The 24,289-nt window shown below is 38.2% G+C and overlaps 2 protein-coding genes across 4 annotated transcripts; both read right to left on the bottom strand.

Moving 5' to 3' along the window:
• Window positions 1-1,793: 1,793 nt before the first annotated feature.
• LOC103968629 (LRR receptor kinase BAK1) lies at window positions 1,794-14,393 on the bottom strand. Of its 3 annotated transcripts, XM_009381907.3 has the most exons (11): window positions 14,052-14,391; window positions 12,849-12,981; window positions 12,656-12,727; window positions 10,753-10,896; window positions 9,639-9,710; window positions 9,475-9,546; window positions 9,275-9,384; window positions 3,887-4,021; window positions 3,471-3,812; window positions 2,885-3,279; window positions 1,794-2,340 (listed from the first exon to the last, which is right to left on the bottom strand). In XM_009381907.3, the coding sequence occupies exons 1-11, from the start codon at window positions 14,143-14,145 to the stop codon at window positions 2,029-2,031; spliced, it is 1,881 nt and encodes a 626-aa protein (XP_009380182.2). In that variant the 5' UTR covers window positions 14,146-14,391; the 3' UTR covers window positions 1,794-2,028. The 3 variants fall into 3 exon arrangements, with proteins under 3 accessions (XP_009380182.2, XP_064985367.1, XP_064985368.1); XM_065129295.1 differs by having other exon boundaries at window positions 9,275-9,546; window positions 14,052-14,393; XM_065129296.1 differs by lacking the exon at window positions 14,052-14,391 and having other exon boundaries at window positions 9,275-9,546; window positions 12,819-12,944.
• A 3,659-nt stretch (window positions 14,394-18,052) lies between these two features.
• On the bottom strand, window positions 18,053-24,042 carry LOC135625766 (putative MYST-like histone acetyltransferase 1). Its single transcript, XM_065130857.1, has 7 exons — window positions 23,814-24,042; window positions 23,243-23,328; window positions 22,813-22,872; window positions 21,915-22,127; window positions 20,449-20,517; window positions 20,019-20,161; window positions 18,053-18,190 (listed from the first exon to the last, which is right to left on the bottom strand). Exons 1-7 carry the CDS (start codon window positions 24,040-24,042, stop codon window positions 18,184-18,186), a joined length of 807 nt encoding a protein of 268 aa, XP_064986929.1. The 3' UTR covers window positions 18,053-18,183.
• Window positions 24,043-24,289: the final 247 nt, after the last annotated feature.

Genomic DNA, 24,289 nt, shown 5'->3' with positions numbered 1-24,289 from the left:
TGCATTGTGTGCCAACCTCTTGTTTGTATAGTATAAAAAAAGAATTTAGATGTACCTGCAAAACATAAATGTGCAATAGACAAGAACTTAGACAAAACAGCTTATGGAGGAATTTGGATAAACTGGAAACTTATTGTAACAACAACAGGATCTTGTACCATGTACCAAGAAGACATGTTATGGTCTCATAAAACCTTGGTAGAGCTAACAGTAGCATTAAACAAGTTAGGACCAGAAGGGCTTTTAGATGACAGTGACACTTGCAGAATGCAGATATTGATTAGCCTGCACATGCCCAAGCCTCACCCTCTTTGAGCATTATATATGAAGTCTCAACTCAAGTGATGTGAGATGACACTAGAGAAAGGTACAGGGAACTCAAAAGTAGGGCACAGACTTGTGTACATTCTCCTCACTCCTTAAAAAAAAAAAAAAAAAAAACAAGGAAAAACAATGCCTTTCACCAACCAAATGTCCCAACTCCACAATCCCAACCCCCAAAATCCCCCACCCACACAATCCCTCTCTATTTCTAACATCTTTGTTCTCCCATGATCCCTCAAGACTCCTGCTTGCTGATTCCAACTTGCTCCTTTTGTAAGGGTTGCTTGATTGATAAAGACCTTTCTTCCAGATCATGGTTGAAAAGGGAAATGAACCCCATAAAGGAGTACTGAGAACAACAGAAGAAAAAAAAAAACATTAACATTTTCTTAGGCCTGTTTTCTAGGCCAATCAAACAACCACTGGGCTCCCAGTGTGAGAACCCTTTGAAATCTAATTGGTTCTGGAGTTTCCCAAGGGTTTAGTATTGTCATAACCTTAACCTATGAGGCCTTAGACAGGTCATCTGAACACACCTATCTTGGTCTAAGCCAACCTTAAGCTACTTAACCTTCAAATGGAGGCACCATCACTTTTGATTTTTTACTTGTGATGGTGGTAAAAGAAATGTCTCAAGCTGATGATGACACCTTCATGACAAGGAGGTTAGAAAATCAGTGGATACAGTTCTTTCATTAAAACAGGTGGTTGGAAAGTTAAATATAAAAAAACTCCTTTATGCTTGTAATAAATAAAGCATGTAAAAAAGTTTCAGAGAAAGAATTCAGCACTAGCTTGCTCAAATTTGCACACCAAGGTACTTTGGGTCCCCATGATGCTCTGGGATCTGGATTGATGACCTACAAAGATCCACATACATATTATTTCTTGCAAGTAGAGAGAGCATTTTCATGACCATAACAGGCACAAAAGAATCATCTTACCATGATATCAAAGGTCGAAGAGGTGAATTCTTTAATTCTACCACACCTGTAAAGATATTTAAAATCATTTGATCTCTTGCCACACTGATATCTCTAAAGACCTTCTGGGTATTCTCGAAAATCTTTCCAAATGCTAGCAAATAGCAAGTTAGAAATAATGGTTCTAACTTGTGATAACAAGTTGAAGGAGAAACAGAGATGATGTTGGGGGGAGAAACAGAAATAATGTCTGGTGAGAGAGATAGAGAGTAAAAATACCAACACTGTGACAGCAAGTTAGAAATAATGGTTCTACAACTCATTATGTTGGAGGAGAAACACAATAGGATCATATCCATGAAGAACTAATTGAAAATAATGTGCAAATACACACAACCACTAATCTTTCAAGTATTTCAAGAACACAATTTGTTCTTAAAAGTCATTGAGAAAACAAAGTGATCTGAAAGGTTACTTTTTACTACGAGAGCTTTTGGACGCAATTTGGCTAGAAGAAAGCAACCTGTGACGAGGGTTCTCTGTGACTAATAAAAGCTTGATGTTGATACATAGCTCTTCTTGGCAAAGGCTAAAAATTTACATTACATCCAGTAAAATATACATAGAATAAAATTACTGTAAACAATACAATGCCCCCCATATACAGAAAACAAGGAATACAAATGTGATTTCACTTGACACAGAATGTCATTATAGGAGACATGAATGGGATAAAGAGAAGTGACCTTAGTGAGTTTCTTTCATCAATTTTGTGTAAAGGTCATCTAGGCCCAGATAGTTCCACTGGATGAAGGTTGTCAGTGGAATCTTGAATCCACTCGTTGTGATTATGCGGGGCCAACTCATCGTGCCGCACCACTTCAACCTTCTGCCATTCCTCCCACCTCTCGGCAAGACCATCTCCTTCGAGCATCCTTACCACCTCCGACATCTTGGGTCGTTCCAATGGTGAGCCCTGAGTGCATAGCAGCGCAACTTGGATAAGCGACTCCACTTCAGCTTCGATGTAGTTGTTCTGCAAATCTGGATCCACTAACATTTCCAGTTTTTTGTCTTTCAGAAGACCTTTCACCTGGAAGCAATGCAGGTATCAATTAATTAACATCTTCCCATGTACTAGAAAAGCAAAGCTGATACAAATTATGTTCATAAACAGAGTCAAATAACTAAAATTAGAAACAAATGACTAAGCAAATTTTGTTTCCAATTATGCACTAGTGATGTAGTATGAAGTTCTTATTGATCCCTTATGAGAGCTCTGTAGCTCACCAACTCAGAGTGCTGAGCTTCATGGATCAAATGATTTTATACTACCCTCGAATAAGCAGACATACTACTAGATGCCTCACTAGCGTGAAAGGCGGATATACTCTACCAGTGGGTCCAAAAGAGATGACCAGTCTAATCATTTTCACCCTTGGATACTGACCATAGTGGAAACCTTAAAACGTGCATGATTAGATCCCAAAGTCACTAGAAAAAAAAAACCTAGGATAAGGTGCACTGTTCCAGACCAATCCTAATCTAATAACTGATTCCAGATTCTTAAATTTTTAAAGTAAATGTGTAAGAGAAAGATGGCTTAATGAATCATGGGAACAATGGCCAGCACTTACCCAGTCAAGCAACATGACATCATCATCATTTGCAAGCCGAGCAAGATCAAATGCTCTTTGACCTGTGATCAGTTCCAGAAGCATGATTCCATACCCAAAAACATCAGTTTTCTCAGAGGACTTCCCTGTTGACAAGTATTCTGGAGCAATATGACCTATCGTTCCACGGACAGCAGTTGTGACATGGGTATCCTTGTAGTCCATTAGTTTGGCTAAGCCAAAATCCCCTACAACTGCCTCAAACTCCTCATCCAACAGAATATTTGCAGCTTTAACATCACGATGAATAATTCTTGGATCACAATGGTCATGCAAGTAGGACAGCCCCCTTGCAGCACCCAACGCAACCCTCCGCCGAATTGTCCAATCAAGTGGTGGCTCTGATGGTGGACGTTCTGCAAATAAATATTAAAATCTCATGAGATTAAGATAACTAAAAAAAAAATCCCTTAATAGAGATCTCTTTAATTGTTTGAACATTGTGATTGGTATGGCTTACTTTTTATTCTAAAAACAGAAACATTGTTATTACTAAAATTAAGAAAATGCTTTACAATCCAATAGCGATGCAGTCGAAAAGAAGTACCTCTTAAGCATGATGCAACACTTCCATTAGCCATATATGGATACACAAGCAATCGTTCAGTAGGAGTCATACAAAATCCACGAAGTCTAAGTAGGTTACGGTGCACAGCCATGCTAATCATCTCAACTTCAGTTTGAAACTGAAGCTCCCCACCTGGGGTGCGTTCTTCTTTTAGCCTCTTTACAGCTACAAGTGAACCATCCGCAAGCCGTCCTTTATAGACTTTCCCAAATCCACCTCTGCCTAAAATGTTCTTGTTACTGAAACTATCAGTTGCAACTTGTAATTCTCGGAGAGAAAACCTTTTAAGCTGGCCCAAATGAACTTCTGGATCCTCTTCAGCTGCATAGAAATCCCTGGAAAAATTAAGTACTACAAACATGTAAACAATACATAAAACAACATTAATAACTAACCAGGCACATCAAAGAAATGTTCTTGTGGCTTGCGACGACGCCACCAGGCAAAACCAATAGCAGGTGCAGCAAACAGCAAGGCAGCACCTGCAGCAACCCCACCAGCAATCGCTGCAATGCTGGAGGCACTACTTCCTGTTAAAATGACAAGTAACAAGCTTTTAAATCTCCACTCATGATTTTTTATTTTTCATGTAGCCTAGGCCAAAGCTGACATGCACCATGAATTCTTTATGAAAACTTGAAAAGAATGCTTTCAATGGATAACCATATTAAGAACAAAAAGTCACCAGTGGGTACCATGGGCCCGATGCAGGTAAGAAATTTTACCTACTCATAATACAAAATGTCAAGTAATCCATAGATTGAAGTGCATTAGGATTCCAACCAGGGTTTTTAATTTCATACCGTACCACTCGGTACAGGCGATACGTATTGATCCATCAGCAGACCGGCACGTGGACTGCCCGGTAGGTTTTTGGCCCCGTATAAGGTGATATAGGGCTGTACTAGGCGGTAACGATCAAAATTTCGATCGTTACCGACTTGTACCAGGCGGTACTATAGATTTCAGCTTTTGATGTTGATTGTTAGAATTACTTGTTAAATCAGGAATTTTTGGTAGCAATTTGACATAGAACAAGTGTTGATGTAGTCTCAAAGAGGATTACTGCAACTAATTGAATTGAAATAAAAGCATAAACCTGCTGAAATTCTAGAAACAGTACATAAAATTGTCTTAACAATGATTTCAGAAAGATAATATGATGCAGTGATTTAAAAAGCGCTAGGCGCCAAAAGACACTAAGGTCCAAAAACGCCCGAGGCGCTAAAATATAAAAATATATAATATAATTAATAAATATAATTATTTAAAATTTTAAATTAAAAATATACTATTAAATTAAAAAAAATCTATTAACAATATTAAAAATTAATAATTTCAAATAAACCTAACAATATTAACAATATACTGTATGCTGTTAACAGAAGGAGAAGGAAGTGTAAGGGGGTGCAGAGCCTGCTGACTAAGAAAAGAGGAAGTAGCGGCGGCGAGCGGCGGCGAGCGGCGACAGCGGCGAGCGACGACAGCAGTGAGCAGCGGGAGCGGGAGCAGGAGCGGCGAGCAGCAAGAGCGGCGAGCAGCAGGAGGCGCGAGCGGCGACAGTGGCAGCGGGAGCAGGAGCAGGAGCGACAAGCAGCGGGAGGCGCGAGCGGCGACAGCGGCAACGTTTGCGAGTAGCAACAGCGACGAGCAGCGAGAGCGGGAGCAGGAGCGGCGAGCAGCGGGAGGCGCGAGCGGCGACAACAGCAGCGTTTGCGAGCAGCGACAGCGGGAGCAGGAGCGGCGAGCAGCGGGAGGCGCGAGCGGTGATAGCGGCAGCGTTTGTGAGCAGCGACAGCGGCAAGCAGCGGGATCGGGATTGGGAGTGGCAGCGGCAACGAGGGTTAAGGTTGGGTTGTCACTGATATCGGTTTTAGTTGGTTCGATTGAACCAACTAACCACCGGAGACCGAACCAGACCTAAAATCCTGGTTCGGTCGCCTTGGTTAACCCAGGCGCTCGCCCGAAGCGCTAAGCGCCTGGGCTCGGGCGAGCGCCCAGGCAGCGCCTCTTTGAAGCGCGTCGCCTGGAAGATTAGCGAGGCGCTCGGGCCTCGCCTCGCCTTGCCCGAGCGCCTGAGCGCCTTTTTAAATCGCTGATATGACGCAAGTCATTGTCCAATACTTCAGATTTATAAATTTAAATATCATTTTCAGTTCAAACATGCAGGAATTATTGTGAGGAAAAATCAGTTTCTGATAGGATGAACCATAGATTTCAGCTTTTGAGGTTGAGTCATTAGTTAACTCTTTTCTAATGACTCCATTTTTTAAAAATTTAAATATCATTTTCAGCTAAAACATGCAACTCTTTTTTTAATATTTCAGGTATTTTTGGGGGGATTTATGCCTATTTTAGGTGTATTGCTCGGTACGTTGGTACCGTACTATACTGAGCAAATTTCGGTACACTGGTATAATACGAGATTAAAAACCTTGATTCCAACACCAAACCAACCAAAGCACAACAATTTCAAGTATACATGTAAATCATCTCAATCCATCTGAACTCACACAAAGTGCTTGACATAGTTACTCTAATCCCATTTGTCATGATCTGAGCAACATACTAGTGGGCCTTATGATGTAATCCAAAATGTTTAACTCATATTTCTGGTGATAAGTCAACTATGTATATTAAACCATCCTTTCTTTCATTTCTGATCATAGGATTATTTATTTCGTGTGAAGGAAATGTATAATAGCAGTGTGTCAAAAGGAGTATGGTGGAGGTAGGACCGTAGGATTGGCTACAATTAGTGGATGATGGCAATGGCAGGCGATGGGAAGCAGCACTAGTGGGCAGTTGAAGGATGGTAGCCTGGGGTGGTGCAGTCAAGAAGGAAGATGAGGCAAGCAAGACTGGCAGTACGTGAAGAAGGTGATGATTGAGGAATAGATAAAGAGCAAGAGAAGGAAAACAACTGAAAAATGATAATCTTGTACAAAACTTTAAATATTTAGATAAGATGCCTTTTCTTCGGGAACTATCTAAAGGCAAAAGGGCTTATCCAATTTAATGAGGATGTTGTGGACGAAACTATATAGTAGGGATTTTTTTCATTAATAAAAGATAATGTGGTTGTATGGGAAAAAAGAAGAAGAAGAAGAACTCATGAAGCACGATCCTTAAAAAATATATCTTCTTCCCTCATGCCACTTCTAGAATAATGTTTCTGAAATCTGTAAATTTGTAACATCAAAGAAGGGAAATTCCCATTTAGGTACCTAGGAGCTCTAGTTGCCCTTGATAGACTCCCTGTGCTTATGATGAATCCTGGCAGCAGATTAACAATAGAATAAGTAAATGGGCTGGATTCACTCTTTCTCAAGCCAGGAAGATTACCTTGATAAATTCACTTTTATTGGCTTCCCAGGTGCTTGGCTTGAATGTGATGTGGTTGCCTAAGAAAGTTACCAGCTCCATTTAGAAATCTGATATAGATTTTTTGTGGTCAAAGCAAGATTCCCAATTTCCTACCGTACCAGAGTATTGAGCTCAGCTCAGTATGATACGGTACAAGTATACCGAGTAGTACGCTTTGACATACCGCTCGTATATATATATATATATATATATATATATATATATATATATATATATATATATATATATAAATAATAATAATAATAATAATTTAAAAAAATAAAAATAAGGGTGACATCACCTCGTTTCTTCTCCCCGTTCAGCCTTGGCTACGTCTTCTCCCCGCGCGGATGAGGAGAAGTCGCCAACGATGCCAAGGCCTCGTCATCTCAGATGAGGAGGCGACATCTCATTTGCGACGTCCGTCAAGGGAGGGCAACGACGGATTTTCAGGTTCTCCCTTTTTTTTCCCCTCTTGTTCCTTCTCCCTCGACTAATACTGTCCCGTAATGGGCGGCGACGGTCGAAATCAACCGTCACTGATCGATTTCGCGTGGTAACGGGACGAAAACAACCCCCATTGATGGTACCGTCTGGTAGCAGGTGATCCATGTACCGATCTGTTGGCGGACCGATACGTACCGCCCAGTATGTACCGTCCGGCATGAGCGGTATCATTCGAAATTAAAAACCTTGGGTCAAAGGGTGACAAACTCCAAGAGTATGCTTTATATTGCTTGGGATTCTATCATTAAACCCGAACATGATGGGGGTCTTGGTATTAGGGATATAAATGCTGTGGCCTATGCTTTGCAGGTTCAGAGACTCCATGCTTACTTGTATCATGGTACAGGTATTTCCTTAGAGGTGGTGAATACTAAATATGATAGGGTCTCTCCTTGGACTAAAGACTTTCCTAACAATTGCAGTCGATCTTGGAAGCTTTTCATTAAAGCCTTAAGCCAATTTAATACCTATTTCTCATATGTTATTGGGAATGGCTCTGATATAAATGTTTTCAGTGATCGTTGGCTTTTGAGATTCTTATCAATTTGAAAATTACCTACTTTTATATCAGATTGCTCTGCTGATGCCTCTTTATCTTACTTTATTTGTAATGGACAATGGATGTATGATCTTGTTTTGCATACATTTGGACCCACTTCAGCTACCTTAATCCAGAGCATTGACTTACCTAGTTCCCCTAGTGAGGACAAAATTGTTCAGCCACCTGATCAGAAGGGGCAACCATCTACCAAACAGGCCTATAACCAAATAATGAGCTTGGTGAGAGGTCTGCCTAATAGTCAATCTATATGGCTCACTTGTGGAAAATACCTGCTATTAATAGAACACTTGTTTTCTGCTAGAAACTCCTCCATTAGAGGCATCAGACCACTGTTCGACTTGCTAGATATGGCATTGTGAGGCCTCATGCTTCTTTCCTTTGTAATTGGTCGGAAGATGATCAAATCCATATCTTCTTCTCATGTCAGTTTGCTGGGAGGGTTTGGTCACTTCTAGAGCAGAAGCTGGAACTTGACTTCTTTATAGATTGGGTTAATGGGGCATGCATGAGTGACGGGCAATCTCTTACTAGGGAGTGTGCATGGCTGCTAAGAGCCATTATTGCTTATCGCCTGTGGTTGATCTGGAAGGGTCTGTAACGATCAGTATCTCAAACCAGTCTATTTGCTATTTTTGCGAAGATTTATGGTCCGGTGATGAATCATAGACTCTTGACTAAATTTTAAGGAGATAACCCTAGGACAAGTCATGTTTTCATGCACTGGAATAGATCCGCTAATAGATGGCATGAATTGAATTCTAATGAGGCTTTTTTGTGCAAATTCACAGAAAGGGAGGGGCTGGCTTCCTGATAAGATTGGGGGATAGTGCTTGTCTAATCACAGGATGCAAATACATTGAGAAGGGTGGCAGGAAATACAATGAAGCAATTGTTGTCTTTGAAGGACTCAACAACCTGCAACAGGTGAAGGCATCAAACTTCGAGTTGAGGTGGATGATATGACTCTTGCTAGAGCAATGAACAAATAAGAAGAACCTCCATGGCATATTCTAAACTGTGTTAGATTAGATCTATTTGGAACTTAATATTATGTTTTGAGGACTCCAATATATCTCATGTTTATAGAGAAGCCAACAATTGTGCTAACTGGTTGGCTTCGAAAGCAAAAAATTTCTGGCACTTCCCGGCTTTGGAGGCAAAGTACGCCTCTTGAGTTGAGTAATATTTTGTGCTCTAACAAGCAGAGCAACTCTTGTTTTCTCATTTTGAGCTAATACAATGATCTCTATTTTCGAAAAGAAAATATAACATATATAATAGTTTTGTTTCACAGTACGATCAAATTCACTTTAACAAGCTTCAAGGAAGAAACAACAAAGAGAATTACCTCCGGATGAAGGTGGCGGTGGAACAAATGGAGGTGGTGGAGATAATGGAGGCGAATTAGGACAGGCTTTTGAAGCACCCGGGCCACATAATCCAGCGTTATTTTGAAAACTGCAGATCAAACAAATATGATTTGTAATGACAATATCAAGGTAATAGCAAAACCAAAATGTTAAGAAAATAGCTAAAACTGCAAAGCACCTGATGGGAGTGAATTGCGAGAATGATCCATTCGATGGAACTTCTCCAGACAGCCCGTTGTTTGATAAATCTCTACATGTTTATTAACAAAAAAATTCATCTTATATTAGCAATTAAAATAACACAGTAGGCATAAATTGTTTACACAGACTACATCAACTTACAGAACTTGAAGAGCATTTACGGTGGTCAAAGATCCAGGAATGTGACCCGAAAGACTATTATTGTTAAGCCGACTATCCTTGGACAAGAAATTCAAGAATAAGAAAAATGTAACTTACAAAGTTAAAAAGAACAAAAAAAATATTGTAAATTTAATGACTGTTCATCAAGCTAACATCCGGCATAAAATTTCACAGATTAAAGGATGACCAATCAAAGGTTTTGAGTGATCTGCTACTGAGTTTCTAGCAACAGAAATTATGGGCAATAGTGGTGTAAGAAATTACAAAGAAAAAAAAGAGAGAAACAAGAAGAAAGTAACACCAAAAAAAGAGAGAAACAAGAAGAAAGTAACACCACCAGCAGGCAAGGTACACTAAGTGCCTCATAAAATTCATGTGTCGCTTCTATCAGTTGCAACAAATTGACAAAAATACAACTTGCAATTCTAAGAAACCTATCTCAACACAATACTCATGAATACACTTCATTTTCATGAACCTGTTTTAATGCACAATCTCTACAACTAAAATTTCATGTGTTTGATAAACAAAGAGTCGAGTCCTCATACAGAAAACATTACAACAATTTTTGCGAATGAAAACATGGGAAATACTTTTTCAATTAAACTTTAGATACAACTTGACATATAACTAGAGTGCCTAAATCTTTCTCCAAATAAATTCAGTCCCAACAATCATGTTACAATACACTAATTTTCCTGAAAAGTTGAACACCCCTAACCCAACAACATATACCTAAAGTAGCATGCATACTACTCTCAATATTAGGCTCTTAAGCCAAATCCCAAAAAATACAAAAAATGCACCGCGTGAATGTTGTAGAATTTGTCACTTTAAAGAATAACCAATGATCAGATATAACAGGGACATGAATATATTATGCAAAGATCTGCTAGAAGGAACCAACACAATTTGATTTTAAAAAAAAAATTCAGGAAACGAGACTTAGAAATTTGGCATTGCAAAATCAAATAAATAATGCTCCACAAAAGTGCTTTTGTCTAATATGCATGTGGAATAGAACTACAAGATGCAAAAGCAAAAAGAAGGAAGAAAGGAGATAATTTAGTGTAAGGGATAGGAAAGGGCATACAGGAAACGCAGATTCTTTAGGTTTCCCAACGAATCAGGTATTTCACCGGTGAATTTGTTTAGGTACAGATCCAAGCTCACCAGATTCGTCAGATTTCCAAGGTCGCTAGGAATCGTGCCATTAATATTGTTACTGTAAAGTTCCCTGAAATTGGAAATACAGATTCCCTAAATGTCAGTACCACAATTCAGTAGCTAAAAGCACCAACTGAACGCATGAATATGTTCTCGGTAGAGAATATGATTCTTACTATAACAGTTCCATTTTTAAATAACAACACAATTACAAAAGCCATTTGAGTCACATTTAATGGTCCAGATTCTCACGTATATTTCACCAAAAAAAATCTGTTGTAAAACTTGTTTTTGCGGGCTGTTTGTCCACAATGCATCAGTTATTAATATCGCTTTCTAGCATAGGGGAATCCAAGTTATGAAAACTTGAGGATGCACCCATGAAGATAATCTTTCAACAAGCTAGTCCAACAAATCAAAGTAATAAAATTCGCTGTTGAAAACAAGGGGCGTACCCAGTACACAAGGCTCCCGCCAACGCAGGGTCAAGGGGGGTCAATGTACACAGTTTTGCCTTTAAATATTTATAAAGAGGCTATTTCTATGACTCAAACCCTGGTCTCTTAGGTCGCAAAGGATGCACCCATGAAGATAATCTTTCAACAAGCTAGTCCAACAAATCAAAATAATAAAATTCACTCTTGCAAACAAGGGGTGTATCCAGTACACGAGGTTCCCGCCAATGCGGGGTCAAGGGGGGGTCAATGTACACAGCATTGCCTTTAAATATTTATAAAGAGGCTATTTCCGTGACTCAAACCATGGTCTCTCAAGTCGCAAAGGATATATCCATAAAGATAATCTTTCAACAAGCTAGTCCAACAAATCAAAGTAATAAAATTCACTCTTGCAAACAAAGGATGTACCCAGTACACGAGGCTCCCTCCAATGCAGGGTCAAGGGGGGTCAATGTACATAGTCTTGCCTTTAAATATTTATAAGGAGGATGTCTCTGTGACTCAAACCCTGGTCTCTCAGGTCGCAAAGGAGCAATCTTACCGTTGTATTAAGGGCCGCCCTCTTGTAAACACAACAAAAAATATATATAAACAAACAATACTATCACTTGATTATAGCCTTCATATACCACCATCTACATTTGATCCTACAAAGTGTATAAATAGCGTTCCCATTTTTGTTCTAATAATGAAGAGACAAATACCAACTGCAATATATATAAACATGAACACATACAAGTCCTGGCAAGCTCAAAAGCAGCATAAAATTCATGCAAGGAAGCATTAACAGACCAGTAAACACATCAACCATCACTCTGAAATAACCAAAGGAATGAGGAGTAGCCTCTATAACTAAGCATTTCATATTAATTCAAGTGCTTAATTCATATGCATGGGCGGATAAAGAACATGAACCAGAAAATCAACAACAACAAATAAATATATATATTTCAGTCCACACAATGCAACAAAGAAGAACATAAAACATGAGTTCATACACTTTGATGGTAATTTTTCTATAAAGACCCAGAATGTCCCACTCAATAGAGATAAACTAATCTGACTTCATGGTGTAAGTTCTAAAACAAGGAGAAAAAGGAGAACCATGAAAAAAGCTTCATAGACATTGCAACAATAAATACTAGGATCAGAATGGTGATCCAGCATATAGTAGTACTGTGCAGATTATATCCATCATTGCTCTTTTTAACAGTATCATAGGATCAAAACTAAAAGAACATATTCAGGTCCTAAATAGCATACTTCAAAATGCTAATATATATCTTTTCTTTGGCATTAAAAATGAAGAAATATTCAGGTCTTAAACAGCATACTTAAAATGCTAATCGATTTGCTTCATGGAGAACTTACAGATATTGCAACTTCTTCAACAAACCAAGTTGGGGAACCAAATTTCCAGATAAGTCTGCGTTTCCAAGATCGCTGCAAGTAAATATGCACGATTAGTTTCCTTTACACAGAGAAAGAAAGAAAGAAGATGCAAGATTAGGGTTAACAAGTTGCTTAATCTCACACAATAAGCACAAGAGGCATGCTCTCTTACACTCTTATGACATTGTTATCGTTGTCACAAGTAACATGGAACCATGTGCACGGATTGACCAAAGTCGGGTCCCAGCTCTGCAGCACATTATTTGGATCGATTAAGTTGGTCTTAAGACTGTTCAAAGCATCACCTGTTCACATTGATTCTCTGAAGATTTAATACAAAACTTAGGCAATATTGATGGTGCAGTAATTGCTACAAAGAGTCACATAGAAATAGAAAAACTGCAGATCAATTTATTACTGGAATTAAAATAATGGAACCGTAAATGTCCCATACCCTGACTTCTCATTAATAATTCCGTACTATTTTTCATAATTTTTTTAATGAAAGTTGAATTTACACTAGAAATGAAGAGGAAATGAGCAATAATAGCTATATAAGTATCTGATTTAGCTGCATCACTAGCATAATGAACCGTTCAAATGGAAGGCACACATCAAAGATCTCAATATTTATTGACCCACGAGGTGCCTTAGATATCAGTCCTTGATATGAAATATTTTCTTTTGTGGACTATGAATACATCTATAACGCATAATTTAATCATGCTTTTTTCAGGTTGGAGCTTAGCTTCTGGACCAACTGGTCACACGTTCACCATCACTAGTGATTCCTAGTTGACCAGCATATCTAACACCAATCCCAATCAAGATGCATGGCCATACGAAAAGCACTAACGCCATAATCTCACAGAATCTTTCTTCCGGTAGAAACCATTAAATCCCACAACACTTATGAAAAGTATCTTTCGCGATGCCAATCAACAAATTATATTTTGAGTCCACGCCCAATTTTCACTTGACAAAAAAAGATTTTTCTTTATTAGACGAAGTAAGAAGAACTAATTCGGAAAGCAAAGCAAAACCCTTTAAATTGGCGTTCGATATAATTACTACCGATCCAAATGATCACCCTAGTACTAAGAACAGAAAACATCGATATCGGAAAGAGGCCGAATCCAATTTTAAAGATTTAACCGACTCTAACCATGCCTTATCCTCGATCCAAAAGGCGATGCTACCTATACAAGTACCACTAGCCCGCTACGAAGCAAAAGGAAAGCGCAAAACTTGGGACAACGAAACCAGTAGCTCCGGTATACCATGAGACACCACAGGAACCCCCACGGCTCCAAAAAAAATTTGGGACAACGACACCAGTAGCTCCCAATCGAGCGAGGAAAGGAAGAGAGCATACCTTCCGTGTTAGCTAGAACTCTGCCGAGGGGACTACAGACGAGGACGAACCACAAGAACCACCGCGCCATGGCCTTCCTCACCGCGGCCGCCATCCTCCTCCTACTCTCTTCAGGACCGCACGAACCCCTCTCCGGAAACCAGAACAAGAAAGGGGAAAGAAAGAGACACCCCGCACAAACCTCCAATCCCCCGCCGTTGCTCCACGGACGGCCACCGAGAGAAAGCGGTAGCCGACGACAGAGGGATCGGAAGAGATCTAAAAGATGATTCGAATCTTCCGCTTTTGGCGATGGATTTGCTTCTTTCCGCCTCTCCCGTCTGGTATTCTCCGTGGAGAGAGAGAGAGAGAGAGAGGATATAATAATCTACTCCCCATTAGATCTTTTTACATATCAATCCTCAAAAACTTTGACAATTATGTATATTTTTTTACATACCGAAAACTCATTTGTAATTATTCTTCTAAATATAATTAATATTTGTTAAATTAGATTAAAATAATATAAATTATGATAAAAATATTCTTTATATTTTTGTGTTAATTATATTTTTTATAAGGCATAAATGTTGTTGAGACAAATATATCGACCTTTTTTTTATTTATTTCATAAATATTTTAAGCACTCTACAAAACTATCATTTTTGGCATCCTCTTGATTAACACATTCCGGATTTGTAACGAATTTTCATACAAGTGAGGCGAATCAGGTCGAATCATTGTCTCGGACGAATAATATCATTATATTATTGTGGAAAGGAAAGGATTCCAGTTAATAATCAGATGAGAATATTATTAATTATAAAGGTATATACAATTTTCTTTTTTATTTTTGAAATATATAAGAGAAATTGAATTTTAGAGGGATGAATATGAAAAATCCCAGACAAAATAGAATACCGCTGCAAGTGCTCGGAGACTGAGACGGTGGTGCCCAAGCTTGGGGTTGCGGATCCTGTGTTCCGGTCGAGAACCAAACAGGGAAACGACAACGGGCGGGGCCCGATTCATCCACCGATGAGGATAAGAAAGTGCCTGTCTGGCGGTCATGCCGGTGCAGGCAATCCACACATCCTTTGCTTGTGGAGGCCTTTAGCGTTGACCGAGGATAAGGTGGGGGGAAAGGAAATAGGCACTTTTACATATATGTCCTTTCTTTGCGAAAGACTTAGCGTTGACCAAAGAGAGGGCGTAGGTGTAATCGTGTCCGACGGACACCGAAGTCCTCTGATTGATGTTATCATATGCCGAATGGAGGGGAATCGTGTAATTTTGTGAAGCACACAATGTGTATAATCGGTGGGACCGGTGGCCAGAGGACAGGGTGGGACCATGCAACGTCGGGTCGGTCAAACCACGTGCGATCAGACGAGGAGGATGTGATGCGTGTCGTGTGCCGTTGTTCCAAGCGCTGACTTGGGGTCGACTGTTTAGTACATACATCAACAGCAATTAACTATAAAAATCAAATAGTTGGCTATGTGTAGTATTTAGATGATTAGATTTGAATCGAGGGTTTATTATATTTATGGCACGTTGTTTACTTTCTTTCTTCTTCTATAATCAAACACATGGACCAAAGGTGGAAGAAAGTGCTCGTGGGGGCATGAAGAAGAAATGTGAGGATGGAATAGGAGGATATAAAAGTGACGCTACCAAACGATCTCTCCTCGATGATAAGGAAGACAAACAAGAGTGCTCGCTTGGATGTTGACACAGTAGCTACCTCTTGTTCTTGAAGAGGCTATTTATTTGACCGGGTAATGCTATACTGTTCCTGATCGTGAATCGAGACCCCGTCTAACCGAACCTAATTAATTAATCGTCCGCGTTTGACTTTTCCCCGTTGTCTCTTCCAAACGTAGAATTGGGAGTGGCAAAGGATGACCAGTAGAGGAGAATTCGGGGAATTCCGTTCGAGAATTACTCGCCCGTTCTGTCACAAGTCAAGTCCACGGTCATCACTGTCGATCCGAGCTCGAAAAGTCTACGTAGACCGCCTCAGAGTCGGGCGGAAGAGGGCGAAGTTTCATGTGAGCTGCAGGAAAGCGGTGTGGATTGGAATGACGGGGACGGGAGGAATGGAACGCTACTCCCACACAAGTAATTGGCTGGAGCGGTGGATGACAGTGGGTGTGGAACACATTTGAAATGGATTGGCACGACAGAGACGGGAAGAATTGAACACAATAATATATATATATATTTTAAATGTACTTTGATATTTAATTTATTTTTTTTTTAAAAAAATCATATTTAGTATTTTGTGGGATGCTAATATAACTTTTTTAATTCTTAAAATATCATATGGCATTATCTAAAATCATAAAATTACTTATAAAATAAAATTATATTTATTTATTATTTTTATCTATTATATATACATCATAATATCATATGGTCATATGAATTCTTTTGTAAGATTACATTATATTTATTTTAAAATAAACATTAAGGATAAATTTATAATAATATTGAATGAATAATATACATTTAAAACATAATTTTCATCTATTATTTACCATACACTCAAAGCATTTTATAATTACATATCCACTCAAATCCTCTTCCCACTAGTTGATTTATCTCTGCTCCTCTATTAAAAAATATATATATTTTTAAACAAAACTTAATTTTATTCTCATATTCTAACCTTTTTTTTTTTACTTCTCTGAACCGATTCAAAAAACCGGTTCATTGAATCCCGGTTTAGATCAGCGAACTGATTCAGGTCAACCCTATGTTACTCCTGCTTTGTCCCTCCTCTTCACCACCATGAAAAGAGCACTTTTCATACTGCTAATATTGCTACTTCTCAGATAATAACAAAGCATGTGATGGCTGGAAGGTATTCTAAATTCTTAAGCTTCTTCAAAAGTCAATTTTTCTATAAGAATTATAAATGACTGCATTTCTACTATACAATGCAGCACTTTTTTTTTGCATAATCTTTTACACAAGCTAAAATAAAGATTGATTGATATTCAAGTATCATGATTCTTTTAATCCTCTTACCCCCAGTGTGCAGGTTCTAGATTTCTCTCTATGCTGTGACAATTCACAAGACAATTAGGATTAATGGTGCCGAGAAAAAAAGGTATAAATAAAGATTCATCTAGATCTAGCTATGAATGATGAGACCTAATATAGCTATGCTAAATCAAGATTCATAACATCTCATACAAAATGGTCGAGACAACTTGCAATTTGATAAAAATACTGTGAATACAGAAAATAATAAAGTGGTGTCCAACACTGGAATTGTTTTGGAAAAGTATCACATAGTCCTGAGATACATACCTGATCGCGAATCTTTAGTCCTGAGTTTTCATACATGATGATCAACCTTGTTCTTTATAAGGAGTCCAAATCAGTTTACTAACATCAACTTCCAAACCTCCACATTAAGGCGGCGATCCAGGACCTTGAGGTCAGCACATATGACATGTTGTCCCTTCCTATACTGTATCAAGTCAAGATTCTGTAGTGTGCTCAAAATGTCATCAGGTTTAATCGCTGTCATGTCGCTGAGTTCCTGTTGATAAATCACACTTGCAAGTATTAGATAAACGTAACAGGTCAATGAAAAGCTACTTTCACTAGGGTCTCCCCTCCTAATAACTTTGCAACTATCCATGTTTATGAATTGAATTTTCTTTTCTTAATAAAATGTTTTAGCTTATTAAAGACAGCAGAACTTCAGATGGAGATGTTCTCTCTCTTCGGTATTAACATGTAAGGATGACATCTACGGAGCTCCTGCCTAGAATAAGAGTCCCATTCTGTCACTCAAGATAGACATGTACATGAAACAAAAAATTGCATAGACAAATAGGAAACATTTACTCGGTGAGTGAAAAATTCAGTAGTATAAAGAGGTCACTGATTGCAGTTATCAGGAAGAAAAAAAAGAAGACAAGTTCAACCCTGATAAACGCATGGAATTAAGAACACGTCAGATACTGGGCAAGAACAGAGATGGAGATGGACACCAACCTTGATGGAGATGTTGCCCTTGTGCTTTTTAAAGATGTCTAGAAGAACCCTAGTCCAATACCCTCTATAGCTCAACAGTCCAAGATCAGATAGTGGTCGCTCTGGGGTTCCAACTTTACCCTCCTCCTTTGAAAGCTCATAAGCTGTTCAAGATTTAAACTTGATTAGGAGAACCATCATCAGCACACTAGATATAAAAAATAGATTAAATGCATTACATTATAAACAAAACCAACTTTTTCCATGCCTAATAGGATTCCAAGCAAAAGTTCGACAAAACATTATAATATATATCAACCAAACAGGGGCAAGACTGGTTGGATTTTGCCTATGCAGTTCAGGCCTAAGTGGCAAGAGAAACTTTTACCTACATTTCCACAGTCATGTCATGTCTTGCACACTTAAATCACCATCCACGTAACAACTATTCTATCATCAAATATTCATTATCCATATCAAGAGAAACAAAAGCATCATGACGTTATGCAGAATCATGAAATCATTATCCGATCGACAAAATCATTCCATCACCAGTACAAACTATCATATCACATTAACTCGATCAATGCCACCGTAAACATTTTGAACTATGTATTGACAAAATCATCACCATACCACCACAAACAAATGGAATCTTCAAATGCCACCGTCTTACAACCTTGTGAGTAAATCCAAAAAATTCATTGTAGCATCCACCATCCACCGTCTTAAGAATATTCAATGACTGGAACTAAACTAGAGAAGTTGTAATAAAAAGGATATATGGATCTACCCTCTTTTCAGAACCACCAGACTAGTTCATGCGGAGAAGGTCTATGCAACTAGGCCACCACTATTAACAAACTTTATAAACAGATTCTTACAAACAATACAAGAGGGAAAGATAGGAAGCTTTACAGAAAGCAATTAGAAACTTCCATATCCTTTCCTCTGGTAAGGAGGAAGAGTTAGAATGCATGCCAAATTGTATGATTCCTCTGAATGTTTTTCCTGAGTAACGAAAAAAAAAAAGGATTTTAAAATACCATTTGATGGAGAACTGTGTTCAGAATAATAAAGATGATAAGGCAGCAGATAAGGGCAGTTTACAAGTTTTGGTTTGTTTCCATAAAATTGATTCTGTCACCCATATGATATGTTTACTGTAAAGTGTGAGCCTTGGTGCTGCCACAAGGTCGATCCTTTACAAAAGTGTATAAGGTTCAAGTCTCATCAAAATAATTGTACGTTTTCGCCTATAAATTATTTCTCTCTCCTGTTGATACTCCGAACACTCAAATGTGTAGCTCATTCTTTTTGGGCATATACAGTATGATACAAGTTGTAACTCCAAAATGTGACACTCCTAGATTTTCATCAACCTTCAGATCAGCTAGTTACTCATTATGGCATCTCTTCAAACAACTGTGTTTCAATATAATTTTAAACTAACGAAGACCACATAGTGTTTGCTGAGTCCAAGTTAGCATATTCTCAATTCAGATTCTTTATCCAAAAACCACCCTAGGTATCCTACTCAATGACATATTTGAGCCAGCTGAAGTCAAACAACTCTGGCCACAAGGAAGTTATTGCTTAAATCATCTAATTTGAGTTTTCTATAGACTTTCTGAATTGCAGCAGCATTGCAAAATGAACTTGTCAGAAAGCAAATTGAATGAAGGACAGGGATCCAACTTCATCAGAAAAAGTGAATATATGTTACACCAGCAAACCAACAGGTCAAAAAATTAATAAAAAAACAACAAAAATAATGCTATATCAAATAGTGTCAATAATTATGAAATACTACTCCAATATCGTGACATAATAAGTAAGAAATCTTACACTTGCCGATGAATTAACAAGAACCTCAGCATATGAAATGGCTTATTATACAATGTGAAAGAATAAGTAGCAGTGGTTTCAAATGTGTCAATAAGGCATATAAACTAAACATTTTCAAAAGAAAAAGACCATCAAGAATGGTACCTTTGAGAAATAACCAACCATGTGGCAACCTCAATCATCACATTCACAAAGAACATAGAAAAGAAATAAATCAACATCATAATAAAGGGTCTTGTGGTCAAGAAACAATTTAGCCAAATAACATTGTTCTTCTTGCCATCAACCTGCAGAGAAACTTCTATTAGAGCAACACCTATTTCACGCAACACTGTTAACATTGGAAGAGGATAGATATGAGAGGAAAAAAAGGAGTAAGATTTCTGAAAGAATGAATTGTACAAGAAGTTGATCATATTGGCGGGCAAATCCAGTAAGCACTACTTATCTTCGACAAACTTGTCATACAAGCAAGCATTAATCATCAGAAAGGGAAAGGACAGAGAAACTCATCGCTTTAGCGTAGATCAAATCCACTGAAAGAAATACATGGACACGAGAATATGACGCTCACCTCAAACATAGAAAGGGATCCACTTCTGTATATCTCATCACTTGGAGGATGCTTAAGGTCACATTTACGCTACAAAGTGAAAAGAACATGTGTGAGAAGTCAACAAGCCTTAGAACACATTGCACGGAATCACAAGAAATAAGAAAAGATATAAATAATAGTCAACAATCTAAACACTATATTATTGTAGACTCCAAGATCGTTGACTCACGGAAAAATGTTCAGGTGGCAAGATGCTAGTATGGCAACTAAAAACTAGAAGATACAGATACTTAAATCTCACAGCAGCTCCAAGATAATGGAATCAATGTGCCAGGTGGAAGCTTTTCTCTCTTCTTTTTTACTGTTTGGATATTTAAAAGTTGCATCCATGAGGTTATCATTTCATCAATGTGAGCAACCAGATAGAAGGAATTTATATCATACCATGTCCTGGATTAACAAATACCCAGTCATTTCCTCTTGTAACTATCTTTTTTTTTTCGTTAGAAAGTTAAATAAACTTTATGTAGAACCTCTTTTGTAGTATTGGGATCATTGACCCCATGGAATCATAAGCACCTATGCTGAGGACATAGCATAAACATGTAGCCCAATCACTAAGTATTTATACCATTGAAAGAAATTTATTGTTCAACATATTCGCATTTTGATATGTAAGCTCACAATGTCCAAAGTAACTCCCAAAACAAAGGCCAGCTACATGTTCTTGAACTTATGTCATCTTTTATTATTTTAATTCTGTTATAAATTGCTATATTTTCTCCAATGTACTAAACATGGGCAACAAGAAATGTACCACAAAATAAATTATTCTACATGAAAAGAATGAAAAAAACCACAAGAGAGACTCAATGAAATGAAATCCTATGCGTAAGTGGACAAGCACCTATTCTAGATCACATGGCATATGTTTGACTTACTATGTGTCTCATGTCCTCAAGAGTCAGCAATCCACCCACTGGCACAAACCAAACCATCTTTGATTCACCATATATCATTATCAACCACCTTCCTATAAATATATGTAATATCAAGTACCACACCAATATCTGTAATATCATTATCAGTTACGCTTGGAATACTCATAAAAAAAATGAATTGGTTTAACTAACATCAAATCAATACAGGAACAACCAGTTTCATCGTGCACATGTAAACAAGCTTTACCAGCTAATTTACTCAACAAACAGATAATCTGAATGCTTGACTTACACATAAAGAACTATATACAAATAGCTTAATAGCATCAGATATGTGTGCACCATCCAAATTGGATAGGACTTCCAAGTTCACTTATAGAACCATGATAATAAATTGCAGCACAATAAGTTGATAAATACACCAAATATAACAGCTATTCACAAGAGAAAGAGTGTTAGTGGACAACCATGAAACTCATAATTAGTATCTACACATCTAAGCTTCTTAAGGTGACCAACTACAGAAATTCAGAGGTAGCTCACCATATACCTCTGAAGCAGTTCTTTGCACTTCATGAAATTGAGGCAAAATTCACAGAAAAACAGTTTTGGAGAGTCACTGTAGTCTGGTGGAAAAGGAGAGAAGTACCATGTATCTATCTTATATCTGCCAAGTTCTATTTTTGCAATGTTTTTGACTTTTGTAAACTCCTCATGTTCTTGTAAACTAGCAGCATCAAGCTCCTCATCACCATGCTGATATAGTAAACATTGGAATTAGATCCATGTACACAAAATAAAATGCACAAGTTGAGATTTATGTACAAGTTTTTAAAATCTGTTTTCAAAATTTTGACCACTCATTTTTGTATCAGTTACTGTTGTTTGTTGTACCGAACTTCATACAAGCACAATCTATAAAAACAAAATATTACTCTTTTTTCTTACAGAAAAAGGGAACTACAAATAGTTTGTTCTTTTGAGTCATGTATACAGTTTCCCCATCCAAATGATATTGATCTGTCTGCCCAAAAAAAAAGTAAACAGAAAAGTGAAATTGATTGTGGAAAATGAAAATATTACCATAGTATTGCAAGCTCATATGTTTAGTCCCTATGCTACTGAATATTTATACTTTAAAAGTGTATAGATGGGTCTCATTATGGACTGGAGGACATTTGATCTAGCATATCTGTAGCCATAATATTATGGCTACGGATATGCTCATGATGCTCCCTATTAACAAAATGAGAAGAAAAAATTCAGGAGAATATGCAACAAAATGGCTGGGCATAGACATACCAAAATTACAAAAATTTCTGGTTAATTTTTTTTTTCACTTGATAATATGATGGACAAGCTACTGCATGTAGTATGGAATTGCAAAGTTTATAGTGTAGTTTAACTAGATGGCAAGCAACCTCTTTTGCCGTAAAAGTACCTCAACATGTGTCTCATCAATCTTCCGTTTCTGATGACGCGTCATTTTCAAGCTTGTCACCTGAAAAGGATCATGTAAATACTTGTAAGGCTTCTTCCAAAATAAGATGCATATATTTTGATGTAGGTTTAGCAAGTGAAAATTATAATTTATATGTAGCAAGCACACCAATACAAATCCCAAGAATACCAATACATATCCCACAGGTGGCAAAAAAAAAAAAATCTGCATCTCTGCTACTCTCGGAGCCTAAGGAATAAACATGAACACTCTGCATATAAACATGAATACTCTCGGAGCCTATAAAAAAGATGAACACTCTGCTACTCTCGGAGCCCTTCTTCAACTTAATATCCAAAGTCCTAAGGAATAAACATCTGCATCACATACTTAACATGCAATAGAAAACAAAACTAGTATGAAAAACTACCTTGTCTTCCTCCTCATAAAGATCAGTCTCCATAGTACCAAGATCAAGTTGCTCAAGTTTAACCCGCTCATCGAGCCTCCTATTGACTGGAAAGAAATGACTAAGAGGGCATTAGTTATTTACTTCAAGAGAAAATGAATAGGAAACATGATATCAATTTGGCATTACACTGACTACACTTCCAAACCTGACGGGAGCTGATCAAATGTACAGATCTTGACTACAATGTTTCAGTTCAAAAGGCCCTCATCAAAATTACTACTATATATATCACACTTCCTAATAAACATCTCGACTGATATTATCATGAAAATGCTACAGTTTAAAAGAACCTCATTACGGAATTAGCAGCATACCACAAAGTGTGCATCACTGACATCTATAACTTAATAAATACCTATAAGCGTTGTTACATCGAGTCCTAACTTCCCTCTTCCTCCTCAATTCCAACTTTTCCAGCACGAAAAGAAGTAACCCTGACCCGAATCCTAATCTTGACCCTAACCCTAACTGTAATCTAACGTCGATACAAACATGGAGATGGAAGGACAGGAAGAAAAGACGGGCTCACACTCGGTGTAGTGGACGTAGTACTCATAGTCGTTGGGTATCTTCCGCCGCTCGATGACCTTGCCGGGGTGGGGCTTCTGATCCCTCCACTTCCAGCAGCAGCGCCACCGTCGACCTCGACCTGCCCCTGTTTGCAGGGTTTTCAGCCTGGCCGGTCGAGACGGTCGTGAGATCGGGTTTTCTTTTGCTAGAAGGCGAGCCGGGTTCGGAATGGTCCGGTTTGTCTCCATTTCCCAGTGTATTGGGCCGGTTTGGCTCGATCTTACATGAGTTGAGACAGGCTGTAAGATTTTGGGTCAATCCATAGTATCGGTTAACAAGGTGGAGCCCATATATCATCGACGAAGAAATGCAGTTGCCTGTCCTGGCCCGAATCAGGAGAATAAAGACTTCAGTTTTGGCATACGCCATCATTAGCCCGATCCCGTGTGGGCTTCGAGCGAGGTCGTGACCTTTAGGGTCATATGGATGTCATGT

This window comes from Musa acuminata, chromosome BXJ2-10 (genome assembly GCF_036884655.1).
Source record: "Musa acuminata AAA Group cultivar baxijiao chromosome BXJ2-10, Cavendish_Baxijiao_AAA, whole genome shotgun sequence".
Lineage (NCBI taxonomy): Eukaryota > Viridiplantae > Streptophyta > Magnoliopsida > Zingiberales > Musaceae > Musa > Musa acuminata.
This window is presented reverse-complemented; position numbering and strand designations above follow the sequence as displayed.